General features: G+C 40.3%; 2 protein-coding genes and 1 long non-coding RNA gene across 3 annotated transcripts; 2 read left to right on the top strand and 1 right to left on the bottom strand.

The window, feature by feature from the left end:
- Positions 1-3,647: 3,647 nt before the first annotated feature.
- pld3 (phospholipase D family member 3) lies at positions 3,648-11,398 on the top strand. The gene is made up of 12 exons (XM_030764860.1): positions 3,648-3,814; positions 5,170-5,225; positions 6,579-6,626; positions 6,962-7,110; positions 7,334-7,514; positions 7,623-7,740; positions 8,266-8,393; positions 8,593-8,793; positions 9,002-9,141; positions 9,274-9,439; positions 9,580-9,679; positions 9,766-11,398. The coding sequence occupies exons 2-12, from the start codon at positions 5,199-5,201 to the stop codon at positions 9,951-9,953; spliced, it is 1,446 nt and encodes a 481-aa protein (XP_030620720.1). The 5' UTR covers positions 3,648-3,814; positions 5,170-5,198; the 3' UTR covers positions 9,954-11,398.
- Positions 11,399-11,626: 228 nt separating this feature from the next.
- Positions 11,627-14,279, bottom strand: LOC115804673 (homeodomain-interacting protein kinase 4-like). Its single transcript, XM_030765180.1, has 3 exons — positions 13,744-14,279; positions 12,029-13,487; positions 11,627-11,788 (listed from the first exon to the last, which is right to left on the bottom strand). Exons 1-3 carry the CDS (start codon positions 14,277-14,279, stop codon positions 11,627-11,629), a joined length of 2,157 nt encoding a protein of 718 aa, XP_030621040.1.
- A 2,608-nt stretch (positions 14,280-16,887) lies between these two features.
- Positions 16,888-18,632, top strand: LOC115806045 (uncharacterized). Its single transcript, XR_004025109.1, has 3 exons — positions 16,888-17,012; positions 17,564-17,658; positions 18,163-18,632. It is a non-coding gene; the product is annotated as an uncharacterized LOC115806045 (long non-coding RNA).
- The last annotated feature ends 112 nt before the right edge of the window (positions 18,633-18,744 follow it).

Genomic DNA, 18,744 nt, shown 5'->3' with positions numbered 1-18,744 from the left:
GTATTAGTAATGAGTCAGTGAAAGAAGTACAAGCCTATTGCGACCTCTGCCGGCGAACAAGGACCTTAGCCTCTAATTCTACAAACTGTGACTGCCTGATTCTCAGACTCAATTGTTTTGAGCGGCTGGAGTCTCTTCATTGTTGTTACTTCGCAATGGTTAACGTTCCAGTTTACCACCAAAACCTTTTGCTCCATTAATGAAGTACATTAGTGCTGAAGAACACGTGTAATATCAAGTGAACCCACAGGACTGACGTAGAAACTAATACTGGAAGCAAATGATGTTGTGGAAACCCGGCAGTCAGTAAGAGTTACCACGAAGTCATCCAATCTCCATTCTCGCTGGACACGTCCGCGACTTTTGACACAGTGAACCATCAGCTCATCCTGTCCACTCTATCTGACATCGGCCTCACAATGACTGCACCCAAATGGGTTGAGTCCTCTCAGGAAGGTTCTAAAGGGTACCATGAAGGAATCTGATGCCCAGGTCACATCAGGTAAGATTTCCTCTGTATTACTTCAGGAAAATACCTGTCAGAGGTATAAAATACATGTCACCCTACCTGTCAGAGTATGCAGCTCAACTCTTCATCCTGGTTCTCAGCATCTCACAACTGCAACTCTGTACTGGCAGGCCTACTGGCATGTGCTATTAAACCACTTCAGATGATCCAAATGCAGTGGTATGTCTGGTGTTCAGTTAATCGAAGTATACACACATTACACCTCTCTTTATCTCCCCCAATGGCTCTCTGTAGCTGTCTGCATCAAGTTCAAGTCGTTCCAGTCGTCTCCAACTGAGCAGTGTCTGGTGATGTCACTACTGTGTTGCAGGGAGGCTTATACTAGTTGCTTAGCTCTGTTTGATCCACAGAGTTCTTCACAACCTTCAAGAAACACCGCAGGACTCAGCTCCTCCACAAACACCATAACATCTGATCCATAGATTAACCTCACTTCCCTACCCTTTGATTCCTTCTCTGCTGACTTATTTTTCAGTGTTGATCTGTGTTCCACTGTGTGACATGTATTTCTTGGCACTTGTGCAAGAACTCTTCCTGAAATTGTAAGCCTCATCTTAGATCGACTGCTTCATGATTGTTGTCTGTAGCATTCCTATTATTAGCACTACTCAATCCTCACTTTTGGCTACCTCTTTTTCCTTCTTACTGTCTTGCACTTGTATCTGGTAAGTCATTGTAAACTTAGCCCTGTGGCACATGTATCAGCCATGGCTCCTTACACAGCTCTGTGCTTGAACTGTATTCTGCCTCACTTGCAAGTTGCTTTGCATAAAAGCATCTGCAGATTGAATAAATGTAAACGTAATTCTTGGGAACTACACGATACCCACAGCTATTATGCAAAAGTGAAGTTACTGATTAATGTTTAGAGAATTGAATTTATTTTTGTAAAATGTCTGTATACATAAACCTTCACTGATAAATAGAAAATGTAATCCTATTAACTTCTAAATTGGTATCAGGTGTGAACCATCAGTATAAACAGATCAGAACTGGTGTGAAATTATTATGCAAGCTGTCTTTAATCACAACATGGGAGGAAAAAGTAACCTTTTTTGGGTAAATTGTGTATTACCTATCGCAAGGCAAGCTAACCATGACACTCCAAAGCTACTTCAACTGGATCACCAAACAATTAAGAAATTGCAGTTGACAGTCAGAGGGCCAGGAAGAAATGCAAACAAGCCAAAATTAGGAATAGTTCCATTAGGGAGCTTTCCACAATCAAGGGAGAGGTAGTTAGGGATCCATTAGCCAACAAGACTTTTGAAGCCATTGTTATGCAAAGAACCCCTTCACTCGACCAAGTGTAAGGAACATTGGTATAACATAAAAAGCAAAGAATACACCAATAATGAGTGAATGGCAGCAACGAGAATATGTGGAATATGTGAAATTAACAGAAAAGTATATGAAGAATGGCTTGTGAAAAGCTATTTTAACAGATGAATGTAGAGAACTTTAGAGTAGGCCAGATGGATGAGTCTGAGGTTGGCTGCTCAGTGGCCAATCCGGGCCCATGAGGTCTCGCCATTAACAGTGTGGGGGAGGTGTTATCTTCTGGGCTGCTGTTGTTGACAGCTAACTTGTAGAAATAAAATTTGAAGGAATTTCCAGATTCTTATAAGAATACTTCATTTCATGCTGGAAGAGACGTGGACCAAAGACACAAGAGCGTTGTGTTTATGAATGAAAACGCTCCTCTCCACTCGTCCCGCAACACACAAGAGTGGTTGACATAGCACAGTACAGAAGATGATCAGCTCATCCAGTGGCCACCAAATTCACCAGTTTAAAATCCAACAGAATTTATGGTGCGGCATGAAGCAGGCACTTTATGTCAATGGGAAGCAATATACTTCCCAAGCTGCCCTTTGGGAAGCCATGAAGGAATGCACATGCACTGTCAACAAAGATACCATCAAGACCCTGACAAGTTCAGTGGACAGTGAACTTCCACTGTGGATCATGGAAGGGACAGGGGCTATAACTGAGAAAGACTTTTAGTTGAATTCAGTTGCCTTTTTTCCATTCAGCTTTTGGTTTGTTTCCCAGTATCTGTGGCTACTACTGAACTAATGTACTGGACTGTTAATATACACTATAATAAGTGTGCACAGACTGTAAATGTTTATTGTTTCAGTATATAATGTAATATCAGCATGTGTGTGTGTGTGTGACAGTATCGATATAGAAGTTCTGTATTTTGTTGACCTGTGACTGATGTGAATGTATATGTACTGCATATTGATTGAAATGATTAGTGTCATTTCAAGTAGCTTAGATGAGAGGTTCTCTGCGCTGTCTTGCTAACTTTTCAGGATTTTTAACCCTCAGGTAAGTGGTAGAGATTTTGCCCTTTCCATTTTTATTATAATTCTCCTATCTGATCAACTGTCATGTGGTCTCTTTACATTTATGTTTGCTGGAGCCTCACGTGAATTTGTCTAAAGTGCCGTGTGTTGTGTGATCATCTGATGTGAAAAGAATCAGTGGAAAATGTAGGAGTGTCTCGCTTTCGTTGCATTGTACCCGAACTGATTCCAGCTGGGCACAATCAGTTTTGCACATCAAGTTTTATTAGATTATCATTCAGTGTTACAGTCCTCACAAATAGAACTGAGTGAGTTGATCAGTATCATTGGAAGTCTCTGTATATTGGATTAAGATGCGTCACGGTGTAGCGGGAACAAAATGCTCCCAGAGTCTAATCATTCTGGACATAAATGTGGACACCTAGTATGTCCTACAAGACATGCGAATGACCAGCCAGGGTCAATCGAGACAAAAGTCGTGTTAAAAAAAATAATAAAATGAAGTCAATTAAAAAGTTTCATTCGTTATATCGCGTAAGCACGCCAAAATAATTAGAACTAATCTAAAACCAATCATGCTGCTTACGATCAAAACAATTTTACATAGTCACGGCAAAAATCACGCATTTGATGACGAGTGTATTGAGGCTATATGCATTGGGTGATTCTCAGGATTATCAACGTCACAGAGCAAGCTCCATTCCTATAGGTTGTCCTTTTAAGTTTGGTCACATGACCAAGCTTGTATCGCAAACCATACAAGGAACTAAAGGAGAAAACCTCCGTAACCTCAAAACAGCAGAGGCTATGTGGGAAAAGCGTTACACTTGTTAATTTTCATGCTGGATTCCTGTCTTTTTTTGCATGTAGACTGAACTCGATATTGCTACCTGAAAGTCCTTGAATCGAGACAAGTGCATTTTTTGAGGAGTATTCGTTGGAATTTCCAAGATATAACTCTCCAAAACAGGTATGTTTTCTCACAAGTATTTCTTGATCTGTGTTTTGGCCATTCCCATTTGCGATTCCGAATCTGGGTAACATGAATTCGACCAAGTTACAAAGTAGCACTTTTACTTTTAAACACAAAACATGTAGACAGGTAGCTTGGGAAGCAAAAACCATTTTTCCCTGTTCCGTATGTGGATTGTAATCGCCTTCACATAAGTTATTCGGTGAGGGGCTCTCCGTACCTCTTTTGTGGGTTATATTATACTGTTTCACGTGACGGACCCCATATGTGTTGCACTGTCGTTTCTGATAAAAGAGATCTGAGTACATGTGGAATCACACAAAGAACATAGTGATCGCGAATTGCCATCACTTACTAAATCTTGTCATCCATTTGCAGCACATTTTACTAATCTGCTTGCGGTTATTTGATGTGGATCATATAAAAACACTCGACACTAATAATGAGCAACGTTTGTAAATGAACTGAGCTGAGATAGATTCTCCACTTGTTGAAATCTGAAAAGAGGTTGCTCATAAAGGTTTCTGATAGTTTGAGAACATTGTGCTACGTTACAGCTTTGTTCTTTTTCATAGATTAGATGTGCACATGCCGGTTTGAGCTGGTTCTCGGTCAGTGGCAGAAGATAGAGACAGACTCCTTCCAGTTGTGAACATACACTTTCACATACACTTAGATAGCTTTACAAATTCAAAACCAATCCTACACTAATTCCATTTCAGACATACAATCTCCCCTCTCTCTTGCTCTCTCAATAAGGTTATTCTACTGAGGTCAGACACACTAAGACCTGTTCACAATTGAATTTATCTTCACCAAAAGGCTGCTTGGCAAAATAAATTCCCTCATATGTAAAATGTTTGTAGTGGTGGTTTGTAGTTTTACATTTTTGTCAGTTAATGAGAATGAGGAAAATTGGAGTCACGTTACAAGAGGGAATCTCATAAACAAGACTCCCTACTCATGTATTAGTCTTTTTTTTTTTTTTTAGTCATGTGAATAGTGGACTTCCTCTTTCAAGTCATGTCATGGCACATGTCTAGTCGGCAATTGAGAGATATGCCCTGTCATCAAGACAGGCAAACTTCACAGACCTGACTGTGGTTGTGCTAATGCTGACGCCCAGTATGTTCCACATTATTTCCACAGCTGAGGGCTTGTGCCTATAGAATAGCATTTAGGCAGGACAATAGCCTGTAGAGCACACACACACACACAACGTGGATCTGTGCCTAAACATGCACCTGTGGCATGGTACAGACATGATATGGTATTATGTACTTCTCTAGCTATTGCTCATCTACCAACCTATCTCTATGATTTGACACGAGTCTCCTGCTTTTTGGTTTAAGGAACACGTAGTGTGACTAAGTCGTCGAGGATGATGTCTGAAATTCCATACGAAAAGGTATGTGAGGTTTATCATTAAAGAACTGATTTGAATTACCTCGTATTGAATAATTTAATGGCACAAAGGACTCCCTGAGGGTTGGGACTAAATCTCCAGAATGACAAGCTGAATCTTGTATATGACCATGGTCATTGCACTTCATTTACACAAAAAGGAGAACTTTTTTTTTTTTTTTTTTTAACTTGTGGGTTTCATTTTAACATTTGCATCAGTGTTTGTTAGGCCATCAGACCATTTTTCAGTCAAACATTTGCATGCTTAGTTTGTAGTTTGTTGGATTTTCCTCTTCCCTAAGTTTCACAATGCTGTAGTCACTGTATTTCAAAATGTAAGCAACAAAAAACTTAAAATAAGTATATGTCTCCTAAAATAACAAAGTAAAGTCTTCATGATTACACACACACAGTGAATTTGTCTCTGCATTTAACCCATCTAACACACCAGTAGTGAACACACAACAGACCTCTGCGCGCGGGGAGCATTAGGGCACACAAGGGCACACAGCCATGGATGTTGGGCCTGGGAATCGAACCGGCAACCCTCCGGTCACAAGCCCGGTTCTCTAACCTTTAGACCATGACTGCCCTAGTTAAGTTACTGAGATTACACACACACTGTGAACAGTTGTGTGGACAGATTAATCAAAGGAAGATCATTATGAAAATGGAACTTATGCCAGCATCTATGAACTGCCCCTGTATCTTAGTACTGATCAAAAGCCATACATGGTGTAACAACAGTCTTAGTCAACTGTATCAGTGATGAGGAATGGCAGAACTAAGTAAAGTACATTTTTGTTTTTGTTCACAGTAAATCCACGTCAATGCCAACTCAGCTAATAGAAAAAAGAGGAAAAGTCACAACTCTCTGCTGTGTTTTAAAAATCCAAAATGAAGAAATGAAAGAAATGCAGAAAGCAAATGAACAAACAAAACAAGCTGAACCCACAAAGAAGATGTAGCTTTACCAGTAAATTTGTAAATATTATTCAAGATATTGAGAAATGCAAGGCACACTTCAGGAAAAAAATAATTTTTTAGTAAACCATTATGAAGCCAGTTGTGCAGAGCTCAGCAATGAAGAGGAGCAAAGGCACATCAAATTAAATCCATACCTTAAATGAGTTAAAATGAGTTAAACTATGAGTTTTTGCTTCATCCCTTTTGTACTTGTTAATCCTAGAGTAAAGCTAACCTTCTTAAAGACTTAATGACTACTATGGCCACATTTCAGTCTCTGTGCCCTCACACATTGGAAACTTTGAAGCTTTCCTTTAAGTCTGTATTTGTGGAGTCAGACAGTGTGGGTCCTAATATACTTTTCTAACTTTAATTTCTGCTCTGTGTGAAGGTGGGAGATGTAGAGTCAGTTAAAGGAGAGTATCACAAATCACAGAGGGTATGTATTATTCTCTTAATGCTATCCCAATGTTTGAGTTTTGTGATCAGAATATGTCACACGCTGTCAGAATAAACCAGAAATATTCAACACTCCTAATATATATATATATATATATATATATATATATATATATACTTGCACACACGCACGCACACATACATATATACATTCTCTTTGATGAACCCATTCACACAAAACATATGCTTCTCAGTTGCTGCTTTTAGTCCACATGGCCTGAGGTCAAGAGTTTGTTTTACAAAGCTTTCACGAGTAGTTGATTTACTGATGATGTTGTTAACTAAGCCAATGTGAAATGTTGTCTCTGTGCTCAGTTTTACAGATGTCTCCTCTTCATCATCTCTCTCGCCACGCTGCTGCTGACACTCCTTTTCTTCCAAACACTCCTGGTTCCCATGGTAACCTCTTCACCTGACAAACCTCAGCACATGCCAGTCAGAGAGACCTGCACTGACCCCTGTAGGTGAGGACCAATAGACGTTTACCTCCTTATTACAGATATTGCTCATCTTTGTGTCTCAGGCCTCATTAACTATGGTCTGATGTGGTTGACTGGCTTTCTGGTCTCCTGGTAAATGTGGTTAACCACAGTGCAGGTGCTACTCCACACTGGTTGTGACTGCCCCTCTTTTGGACTCTTACTTCTGCTTCTGTGGTTCCGTAATTCACTACAGCACATTTTACAGAATCGTTTTAGTGGAAAGTATCCCTGAGGGTCTGGAGTTCAACTCCTCCGCTGTTCATCCATCCATTTACCAGACCTGGCTTAACCTGATCTCAGAGACGCGTAGCAGCCTGGACATTGCCTCCTTTTACTGGACTCTCACAAATAAGGACACACAGACACATGAGCCGACAGCCGACCAGGTGAGGAATTACAGGGAGTGCCAGTCGGTGGACGCTTGTTAAATGTGAACTTTTTCTTTTCTTTTCCTCATATTGCTCATCTTGGTACATTGTGGTATTTTGCTGCAGGGTGAGAGAATTCTGAAGGAACTGACGCAGCTGTCAGGGAAAGTGTCTGTCCGCATCGCTGTCAACACCCCTAAGGAGACTAAGCCTCAGGACAACATTGAAATCTTAAAAAATGCTGGTAAAAAAAATAACAGCCTTTATCAATTCAGTATTTTTCCAATTTAATGACAAATACAATCCTGAGCAAACAGCACTGTTTTTAACACCCGATTTCTCGGTAAAGTAATGAATTTTTGACTAGATCATAGAAAGCAGTGAATTCATCAAAATTTCAGTCAAAGTGACATTGGGTTGCACAACAAAAAAGGCTAGTTGACCAAAAATGTATTTATACTCTTTTAACTTTCCAAATTCAAATAATTACCAACAGCGGGAGAACAGAGAAAGACATTTCGAAAGACACCTTTCAGAGAAAAAACAATGTGACTTATGAATTGTTTCAAGTGAAGCATTACAAACTGTTATGAATTTAAAACTATTATGTTTTGAAGGTTTTAAACTGGTTATTAATTTAAAGCTCTTTTGAATTTAAAACTGTTGAATGAATGTGTGGCAGATCTGAGGTTAGGACTGAAGGGCCATAGTAATCTGTACAGTTTTCACTTATTGTGTGATTCAGTAGAGCTTTCATACCATTTCCTAGGTGCTGATGTGCGCACAGTGAACATGCGAGAGCTGACTTCTGGTGTGCTGCACACTAAATTCTGGGTGGTGGATAAGAAACACATTTACATAGGGAGTGCTAACATGGACTGGAGATCTCTGACTCAGGTAAATGCAGTACTTTATCTCTGCTTCCCTCAAACTCAGGTACTCATTAATGAAGCCTCTGTCCAGCACCGCTTGTCTGTTGGATGGCTCAGAAGTGACCGTTAGATCAGTGGTTCAGAATTAAGTCAGAACTAACTAAGTGGCTGAGGTTAATGTAGAGAGTTTTGGATTTGGTGTGTGTGTGTATGTGTGTGTTCAGGTGAAGGAGCTGGGAGCAGTTGTCTATGACTGTAGCTGTTTGGCCACTGACCTTGGGAAGATCTTTGAGACTTATTGGTACCTGGGACAGAGTGGTCAGGAAATCCCTTCCCCTTGGCCCAGTGAATTCTCCACTGTCTATAACAAGGACACACCCATGGAGCTGGCTCTCAATGGAACTGACTCTAGAGTCTACTTATCGGTAAGGGCTCTCACACTGTGAGAGAGTATGTGTTCAATATGCAACGAAGTAAAGAATGGTCAACGGAAAGTGCAGTATGATTGGATTTCCCTCAGCCAACTCAAGTATATCTGAGAATACAGCACAGTGGGATTCAGACTGAATAGTACATTTTCTTTTCAGCCTGGTTTGTATGGACATTCTCTCTCTCTCTTTCCTTGGTCCCCAGAGCTCTCCACCGTCTTTTTGTGCAGAAGGCAGAACATCTGACCTGCAGTCCATCCTGAGTGTAATTCGTGATGCTCATAAATTTGTCTATATCGCTGTGATGAACTACCTACCCACCATGGAGTTCTCCTATCCCAAGAGGTATGTTTCACTCCAGCTGTCCTCAACTATGAGCTTATTATCAGAGTTATCAGAGCTGAGTCTGGCATAGATGTATAATAGCTTTCCCTGTATCTCAGCATTCTGATGTGGGACCTCTGTGGTGTTGTGCAGGTACTGGGCAGAAATTGACAGTGAGCTGCGCCGTGTGGCGTACGAGCAGCGTGTACATGTGCGACTGCTCATCAGCTGCTGGAGCGCCACATCACCCACCATGTTCCCCTTCCTGAAGTCTCTGGCTGCTTTGCAGGATTCCAAGGCCAAACTGGACGTTCAAGTTGTAAGTGTCTGCGTTAAAAATTTTGGATCTGTGTCTGTCTAATAGTATCTGATCCTTTTAAATCCATTTCACTATCTTTGTTTATGCTCTATTAACACTTGTTTATAAACTTAAACTGTATATGTTCTTCTTTTCAACAGAAAATCTTTACTGTGCCTGCCACTCCCCATCAGAAAGAAATTCCATATGCTAGAGTGAACCACAATAAGTATATGGTGACAGACAAGGTAGCTTACATAGGTACGTATGCTACTGCAATACAATGAAGCTTTTACTTACTTTGAGAGACTTAGCTTATCAGAAACGTAACTGAATCCTCTCTCCAGGCACCTCTAATTGGTCTGGAGACTACTTCGTGAACACGGCTGGATCGGCATTGGTAGTGAACCAGACATCAGCTGACTCCTCTGCACCAATAGTCCAGAAACAGCTGCAGGCTGTGTTTGAGAGAGACTGGGATTCCCCTTACAGCACACAGCTCAACCACAACACCAACCACATGGATATGTGCTGAAACCCACTTGTATTCGGCCATGTGGACTCCAAGCCAGCAGGAAGAGCTACAAACTATTGTCTCAGTTCCTTCACATAATTAGATTGAAATCAGTTATTAATTTGGTAATTCATGATTAAATCATACAACTTTACATTAGCCAAGCAGTTAGTCCTTAGGTATGTTACATTTCTATACAGTATTTTCTTGTTTTCAGCAAGTGCAGTCAACACTGAGGTCTAAGGTATAATGTCATTGGAGTAATGCACCTCTGAAATAGCAGGTAGCTAATCAGAAGCTTTACAGAAAGCTTCACCAGTTAATAACCCTCTCAATCTTATCTCTAAACAACCCTCTAGATCAGGGCTGTCAAAATCCAGCCCTGGACAGCCACTGTCCTGCTGCTTTTCTCGTCAACCAACTACATGTGGTCTCCGATTGGCTGGAGAAAGCACACACATGTATTCCATGTAAGAATCAGCATATGATATGTTTATTATAAGGCAGCAGGATTGTGGCTCCCCAGGACTGGATTTTGACACCACTGCTTTAATTGAGGTTATGATGCATTGCACTGGTTGAGATATTTTAGTTTTACAACGATAATATTAACATCTGATAGTAACAGCAGTGTAAGAGGCTGAAATCAGTCTTAATTCTTGGCCTTTTGCACTTACACTGTTTCCATCCTTCAAGATGCTCAGTGTTAGCATCTTAGAACCTCCATCTGTCAGTTTAAAAATCAGTGAATCTTTCCTTAAAATTATGCAGATGTATTCTTTGCATATGCTAAAAAATGGAAAGTATTCTCACTTTGTATAATCAGCAATAATGTCCACTGTTCTTCAGATTAATTCATTTGCAGGTCTGTGGTCAGCGGAAGCACAAATATATGTAGTCAGTTAAGTTACCAAATGGGCAATATCTCTAAAGTATGACTCCTCTCCTGTATATTTTTGCACATACAGTAAATTGTTTACATTTGTGTTATAATTCTAATCTCAGGGAGAGGCTTTAGGTATTGTGCTGTAAATATGGAGAATATCCTTTAATGCCAGTTCATCTCTCTTTTTCAGCATTTGCTATGAGTGCCACATGTGCCAAAATTCAAAGGGCATGAGTTTTAAATGGACTGATTTTTCACTTGCCTTTATTTTTTGTGCTGATCAAAATCATACTTTGTATAATTTTAAGATGTGAAATCTTATTTTTCTAGATTGTGGCTTGTTGTATTTTGCACCACAGGGTCTGTCAATTACACAAAGACTGTTACCATGGTAACTATAGAGGCTCAACTTGTAACAAGCATTCTACTTTTTAGACAGTAAACTTGCTGGCCCTCAAAAAAGTTTTAAATGTCAGCCAAAACCTTTAGGTATGTTTTAATAAATTATGTTTATATGCAGTTTTCCTCCTAGAAGTTTCACTCATGTGACTTTATTGATACTTTTCTCCTGTTAAACATGTGAATATGCTCTGTGTTAAAACTGAATTGAATGAAAATAAAATGATTAATACATAGGTACTAACCCACAACATGTTTCATCTAGCAGTTTTTCCATAACCAACTACAGATCAGATGTGCTCAGGTCCTCATATCTCAGGACTCCTGAATATGGATCAAATCACATTAAGCAGACCCAAAAGCTCCTTGACAGTTCCATTATTTTGTATGTTTACAATGTCTCTAGAAGTCAGTACTGGAGGAAGTTCTCCTGGCTGGTGCTAGAACAATCAGAAGGCCCATAGTGCAGCAATGGCACCACCTCTGGGTCTGAGGTCCAGTTAATGACTCTGGGCCATTGGGTATGAGGGCACGGGCAGACTTCTTGCTCATATGGAACAAAGTGGACACCCTGTTGGACACAGAGCACACAAAAGTGAAGTTAGTTGTAAGAATTTAAGGTTAACTAGAGTTTAAAAGTGTTCATTTTACTTCTGATTTCATCTACATCAATATGTCTGAGAAATGCTTAGGTCTGTGAAAAGGGCTTAGTTTTGCTTTTACATGATATAGCACTTCTCTCCTAAAGATAAATGTGCTTACTCAATAGTCTGCTGATAAAGTTTTATTAAAATGTCCATGTGAAATCAACCTCTGTTTCTGCATAGTTGCAAAGAGCCTGGCCAGCTTGCTCTATCTGGTCTGTTAAGTCTTGAGGGCTTAGCAGTCCATCAGCAGTAAGAATGTCTGAAGAATTAAAGAGATCCCCAGCAGGGCACAGGTCTGAGTTAAGTAGTGTGTGAGGAGCTAGCTGGGCCTGTTTGATTCCTTGTGGGTTTCCAGAGTTCTCTTGGAAAAAAGACTCATTTTGTGGACCACTGGTGGGGCCAGAGCAAGAACGATGTGCAGCCTTAAGCCTTGGACCATGCTGGCCACCCTCTAGGCTGTTAATGTATGCCAGCATAGAGCTGGTCAAAGAGTCATCTCCATCACAAGACCAGGGCATATGCAAACCCTCCACACTGTCTGGCAGGTTGCTGTCACAGAATGGCTGACAAGCTTTGATTTTAGGAACTACCTCAGCTGGCACATGTAAGTCAGTCATTTTTGTCTCTGGCCAGACCACAGCACTGGGCTCCTGGTTGGCCCCTGCCTTCAGACAGAGATTCTCCAACTGTTCAGTTGTGCTCTGGACTAGGCCTGCGGATGGATTGTGCTGCAGGGTCCTTTCTGCTGGTTTCTCAATTGTGCAAGTCTCACTGTGGTTGTTGGCATGGTATCCTTCAATGCATGGTGGATAGGTGTCTGTATGGGCATCCTGAATGTAGTTTGCTTCTATACAAGCTTTTCTCTGGAAGTGGTCTCCATCTAAACAGGCTTGGTAGGTATCTGTGCTCTTGTGGATGTGAACTTGTTCAGCCCAGGGTGCACCAGTTTCCTTGCCATGTGCCAAGCTCTGTTGCTCTGTTGTTGGATAACAGGTCATGGCAGTGTTTCCTGCTCTCCCAAGAATCAGGGCTTTTTGAAGGGCTTGCAGGGACATTTGGTAATAGTGTTGGGAGTCTGAGTCAATGCACAGGTGCTGCATGGTCATAAAGTGGTGCCGCAGGGCCGAGCTAGGGTTGATCCTCTGATGTGAATCCAGTGTCAGCATTCGTTTAATGAGCCCCACCATAAACTCCTTGTCCACCGTCTCTGCTACCAGGTCCTCAGGATGAAATGTCGGGTCTCGCTCAGTGACATTTATGCTGCATAGATTATCCAGGGAGGTGAAGATGTATTTACGCCGCTCTGATGTTCCATCTTTACCTTGTGTCAGCTTTGTGGCTGTACCTGAGCATGTATTCCTCTTAGGTTTCAGCTGCCAAGTGATTCCACCACAGTTATTTCTCACAAGCTGAAAGTAAAGGTTGGTCTTGCTGGCTGAGTTAAGCAGGTGAGGGTGAGGGAGCCCTTGGGTCTCACAGATATTGCATATCTGATCAAATTCAGATTCTCCTGGGTAAAGAGGCCAACCAAGGAACATCTCTGCCATCACACAGCCAAGAGACCACATGTCCACTTTTTCACAGAATGGCAGACCCAGGATTATCTCAGGAGATCTGTAGAACCTGTTAAAACATATGGATAAAAAGTGTCTTGCGTACAAATGTGTTTACAAGCTTAAAACATACTTGTCTGCTCCTGAATAATCATACAGATACCACGCTGAGAAACAGTAAGTCTACAAATTACATGGACGTGACTGCATACAAACATGTAGGTTAATAAAAGGGTTTCCGTTGGATTTTGTTGAATCAATTACACTTTCATAGTCAGAGCTGTTAACAGATTAACTAATTTAACTCACTTAATTAACTAACTAACCTGGATTGGATGTACGGATCCTTTACAAAACGAACTTCATTGAAAATATTAGCGGAGCCAAAATCGATCAGCTTGATACGGAAAGGATAGCGAAGCTGGTCCACGATCATGACGTTTTCAGGTTTTAGATCCGCGTGGATGATGCCCAGTTCTTTAAGTTTCACCAAAGCCCTTAAAATCTGACAGGTGATGGTTCGGATGTTCAGGATTGACAGAGGCCTGTAACCATTTTCCTTCTGAAACTGATACAAATTCTTCTCCAGCATTTCGAACACCAAGTAATGATGACTTTGGTCTCGGAAAGCTTCGTAAAATTGAACTATATGGCTATTTTCCAAGTTTGTTTTGGAAAGGGCACCAATTAGTTTCAATTCGTTCTTTATCACTCGACTTTTATGAGCGTCGCTTTTCATAACTTTTACCGCTACCAATTCACCGTCACTCCCCCTCCAGCACTTTAAAACTTTGCCAAACGTGCCTTTTCCAATCACGTCCAAAGTGTGATAAACTTCGGTCTCAGAATAAATATCTGCCATTTCGTGTTGCTCTTCTGCCGCTTCTATCTTGACATAATTTCAATAATAAACATCATGTTGGTAGTTCCAGAATTATAGAACATTCACCGCGTGATGGAATGTAATTATTCCAAAAAGGTCTTTTATAGCACATAGTACACTTTGTAAAATCAATTAAGGCAAGATACATCGCTATACCCATATACTTTTATGTAGCCTATACATAGACAATTACTACTCTAACAATCTCTTCTTCTTCTTCTTCTTCTTCTTCTTTTCCTATGATTATCATTATTTACATTGTTTCTCCTATTTGTTTAAAAGGATCGTATTTATTTATTTATTTATTTACATACATACATACATACATACATACATACATAACTTACTATATATTTACAATGATCGCTCATGCTACGTTGGGTGGCGGTATGCGTCTGTTGGAGCCAGCTCGCCAATGAAGATAGCCTACAGAGGAAGAGAACAGTAGCATCGAAAAGAGCCAAAGATGGCGGTAAGTCAGCTTACATATCCCTATGCTTTTCCAACATGAACGGCCTTTGTATTTACTTTCTATGCATATCTGTCCGGTGTTTAATGTTTGTATGGAAATTATAAAACTGCTATAAAGCGTAATAGAAGTGCTGTGGTCTTTGCCATCTCCGCGTAGACAATGATCTTGAACTTCGAGGGAAAAGACTGGAAAGTTTGCCGAGATTGATGGACAGACAGTGGGTATAAAGAGTACATAGTATCTTAAAGGGCGGAGAGAAAATGGCCTAATGACCAGGGAAATAGGTTTCTTTTTTGAAAATGTAGGGATAGCATGTCCGTTATCTTCGTTTATTAGGTTAATTACTTTAGCGGATAATGTTTTCTTTTCGGAACATTTGACAAAAAGCGTTGGGCCCTATGGGATTTGGGCGTTAGATTAGAGCAGTGAGTTGGAATCTGGGAAAATTGTTTTTCGTTATGGTTGCGTAAGTGCCGTCATATGTTGTACTCTGTTTAACGTTACTCATTCAGTCAGACAGTGGCACATAAGGTAAACGAGTGAGATAGAGAGAACGGTATGTGATGCGAGATGTTAAGAATCTCCGAGCAATATGGTATGTCAAACTAGCCAATGGCATCACGGTTACGGTCCATAATTAGACACTTGTTGGTAATCCCTAGGAATAAAGGCTTTACAGTTATGAGTAACTGAATATGTTTTCGTTATTTAAATAATTATATTTCAGTAGTTATTTTAGTTTTACTTTTTAAGCCACTGAAGATATCTTTGTCACGAAAGTATTATATATGTCTTAAACGGCTGTCTAAATTAAATTCCAGATGCTTTTACAATTTTAGGGATTTGTAGTAGCAGACATTTGACAGGAGAGGGCAGTGGTGTCTGTATGATTCAATTGCCTCTATCCCATGTACAGTACTTTATTGAATGTAAAACTCTTTGAGTCACAAATAATAGTATATCAGCTGTCATTTGAAATTATTTAAAAATATTTTATGTATATGATATCTAGAGCTTAAAAAAAGTTCTCTTCTTGTTCTACAGCACGTTGTCTCCAAATTTTTCTCACGGACCTGTGTTTCATTGGTCACAGCTATTTATGAGCAGTTCATCTTGTTCATCAGACTGTTAAAATTCAGTATATGGGCCCCTATAGTTGTGTTGTTCTTTTCTGGCTAAATATTAATGGAGGATTTCAGTAAATAATTGGTCTAATTAGAGGGTAATTTTTGGGAAAGGCACAGACACAAATTAGTTAATGGACTGAACAAAGACGCAACACACAGGTATGCTTGGAGGTCTAAATTAGTTTGTGTTCTCTCACTACTATTCCTGGATTCAGCATTACTTAAGATCACATTCCACTCAGCTCCACCTGAGTAGACCACAGGACTGTTTCTTCCTAGCCCAATGCTAGACTGAAATGGTGAAAATCTTAATATTAGTGAATTAGTCATAGAAGTGATGTCCAGAGTTATGTGGTGAAAAAGTGACCATTATTCTTAAATGAAAAGTGTGGAATATTTTAGTATGTGCATTTGTTCTCTCCCAGACCAGAGTGAATGTTTGTTTTTCTGGTGACCTGGGCAGATGACCCGTCTCTAGTGCTAGACGTGTACGTGCCAGCTGCCGAGTTGTGTGTGTGCAACGGTGTGATTTCCAATAGGAAGCTGACATCAAAATGAGGATGTCCTGTGTTTAAAGAAGAGCATGAATAAGTTTGAGCTCCACCCAGTCCTCCTGTTCCCTCTTAGAGAACCTGCCGCCGCTTAACTTTATTTAGTCTGAGCTCTATAGTAGCCATTTAGGAGTTGTAGTTCACAATATCACTGACTTCCTCAGATTCATATTTTATCTAGCTAATAAAGTCATTGTTGATGTTGCCTGGTATGTTAATATGTAATATCGGTGTATGTAATATGTAATGTATATGTAATAATACTCTATTAAACTATGTTTTATGTTTTGAGAACAAACCCAAGCAGATTATTTAGTGCAGTTTGAACTGTACACATAGTAATGTACCTACACTCTAATGATGGAACACTTGTCTTTTTTACCCCTCTCACTCTGTCTGCTACAACAGGCTCTGAAAACAGCGAAAGTATGCCACAGTAAAGGCCGGGTCTCATCAATGGACTGCTTGGATTTAGAAAAAGTCTGACTGGATAAGCCTGTTCTTAAGGGACAGGTTCAGTGAGGAGGGCCCAGTGGCCACTGGTTGCCCACATTTCTCTCAGGTTAGTAGGTGAGAATGAAGACTTCAGGCATGTTATGATTTCACTTTGTGTGTGTGTGTGTGTGTGTGTGTGGGGGGGGGGGGGGTATAGGATCAGAGTCTTTGTTTTGTATTTAAAATACTTGCACTTTAATTACCCACTTGTCATGTGAGTTGACAGGTGTGGTGACGAGGGTGCATAAAGCATTAATGTGGATCTCCCCTGCCCCCCCCCTCACTGAGCAGCCTGGTCATGCAGCGTGCCCTGCTCTGACCCTGGGGAGTCCACTACAGAGTACATGGTGTATGTCTGTGTTCCACCCACAGGAATGAAGGGTGGAGGTCCGTTTAAGTTTTACGCTCTGCAATTGATACTGAATCAGATTCCTATCTTAATTGATAGTGGTACGTGTTGTGACTAAAAGTCAGACATGAGTGGCCTTCTGTTGACTGCTGTTGTTTGGTTCAAGAGACCTTCAAAAGTTTGTATGCTGTTTAGAGGCTCCAGTAGACTCCATTTTGAATTTTGCTCTGATTTCCTCCTTACTGCATACTCTTTGTCTCTCCCGTTAGTCCAGGTGGCAGCCACGATTCACTGGGTGGACTGATTCTACAGGCACGTTGTTATGAAATGAGGTTTCTCTGAGAACATTCTAACCTGACCACAGGTGAGGAAGAGGAAGAGGTAGGCACTGTCATCTTCACTCTTCACGCACGCTGTGCTTACATGGCCGGCTTCTACTTTAGAGTTCTGTATGGCCTTTGAAGCACAGTTTCAGATCTTGGCAAAATCCCTGACCTTCTTTTTGGACCCATTTGTAGAAATGCTAATATGAAATGTAGCATTACTTTTCATATTTGCAGAGTGTCAAACTGACATGTGATTTTCTGTGTTCTTTTTAATGTTGTGTTGGGTGTTGAATGTCGTCCAGAATGAAGTGATTTTCCACAAATCATTGTAACATGCACTGTCTTTGTTTATATCTAAAAATGTCAGCTAAAATCATCCTTTCTCATATGATTTTACAGGTTGCTTACTGAACTTCCTGTGCAATGTTTTAACCACTTTTCATGTCTTTTTTTAGTCTTTCTGTGCATCTTGCTGGTTGGTATGTAATATGTGTTTGACATAAAATAATTTCTATAAATAAAATTCTATTTATTATTTTAAGGTGTATTGGAAGAGCTAAGCTGTCAGTCATAGGAGGAAATAAAAGAAGAAAAGAGAGGAGGAAGAGAGAAGATGAAGAACTGATCTGCTGAGGACTCGGTGATGTGAGGAGAACTGTGCTGCCATGGATGCTTTGATTATCAAAAGCAAAGGCCTTGACCAACAGAAGATCAGACTTCATTTCTGAGATTCCCCAATCCTAATCCATGTCAAGGAAATGACACATTGGACTTAGTAACTGATCTTATGATTGGCGGTACCTTGACTTCATGACTAGCACAACTGTGTTTTTCTGTGTCTCATGTAATATGGTATAATTGTGATTAAACGAGTCTTAAAGGTGCAATGTAACATTTCCACATGACAGACCTTGATTATCTGGTTGTCATTAGCAAAACAGATGAGTTAAGCCTGTGGGACATTCATAACTTTATGTCAAAACACATTTGTTTTACTACAGACTCAGTATGTCTGTAGTACTGTTTCTTTGCTGCTGTCACTAAGAGCTACAGAATCAATAAATGACTGCATTCACTCAACCCCTCTTCCTCTGCCTTCTTTTCCATTTGTCAAATCCAGCCAT

This window comes from Chanos chanos, chromosome 2, assembly GCF_902362185.1.
Source record: "Chanos chanos chromosome 2, fChaCha1.1, whole genome shotgun sequence".
Lineage (NCBI taxonomy): Eukaryota > Metazoa > Chordata > Actinopteri > Gonorynchiformes > Chanidae > Chanos > Chanos chanos.
This window is presented reverse-complemented; position numbering and strand designations above follow the sequence as displayed.

Bases quoted from the DNA above. Each gene is read 5' to 3' on its own strand.
- pld3 (XM_030764860.1), top strand. From the start codon at position 5,199: ATGATGTCTGAAATTCCATACGAAAAG. The intron at 6,627-6,961 runs GTATGTATTATT...CTCTGTGCTCAG, and splicing joins AGTATCACAAATCACAGAGG to TTTTACAGATGTCTCCTCTT. The intron at 9,440-9,579 runs GTAAGTGTCTGC...TCTTTTCAACAG, and splicing joins CCAAACTGGACGTTCAAGTT to AAAATCTTTACTGTGCCTGC.
- LOC115804673 (XM_030765180.1), bottom strand. From the start codon at position 14,279: ATGGCAGATATTTATTCTGAGACCGAAGTTTATCACACTTTGGACGTG. The intron at 13,488-13,743 runs GTTAGTTAGTTA...ATGTTTTAACAG, and splicing joins GATCCGTACATCCAATCCAG to GTTCTACAGATCTCCTGAGA. The intron at 11,789-12,028 runs GTTGATTTCACA...TGTGTCCAACAG, and splicing joins GCAACTATGCAGAAACAGAG to GGTGTCCACTTTGTTCCATA.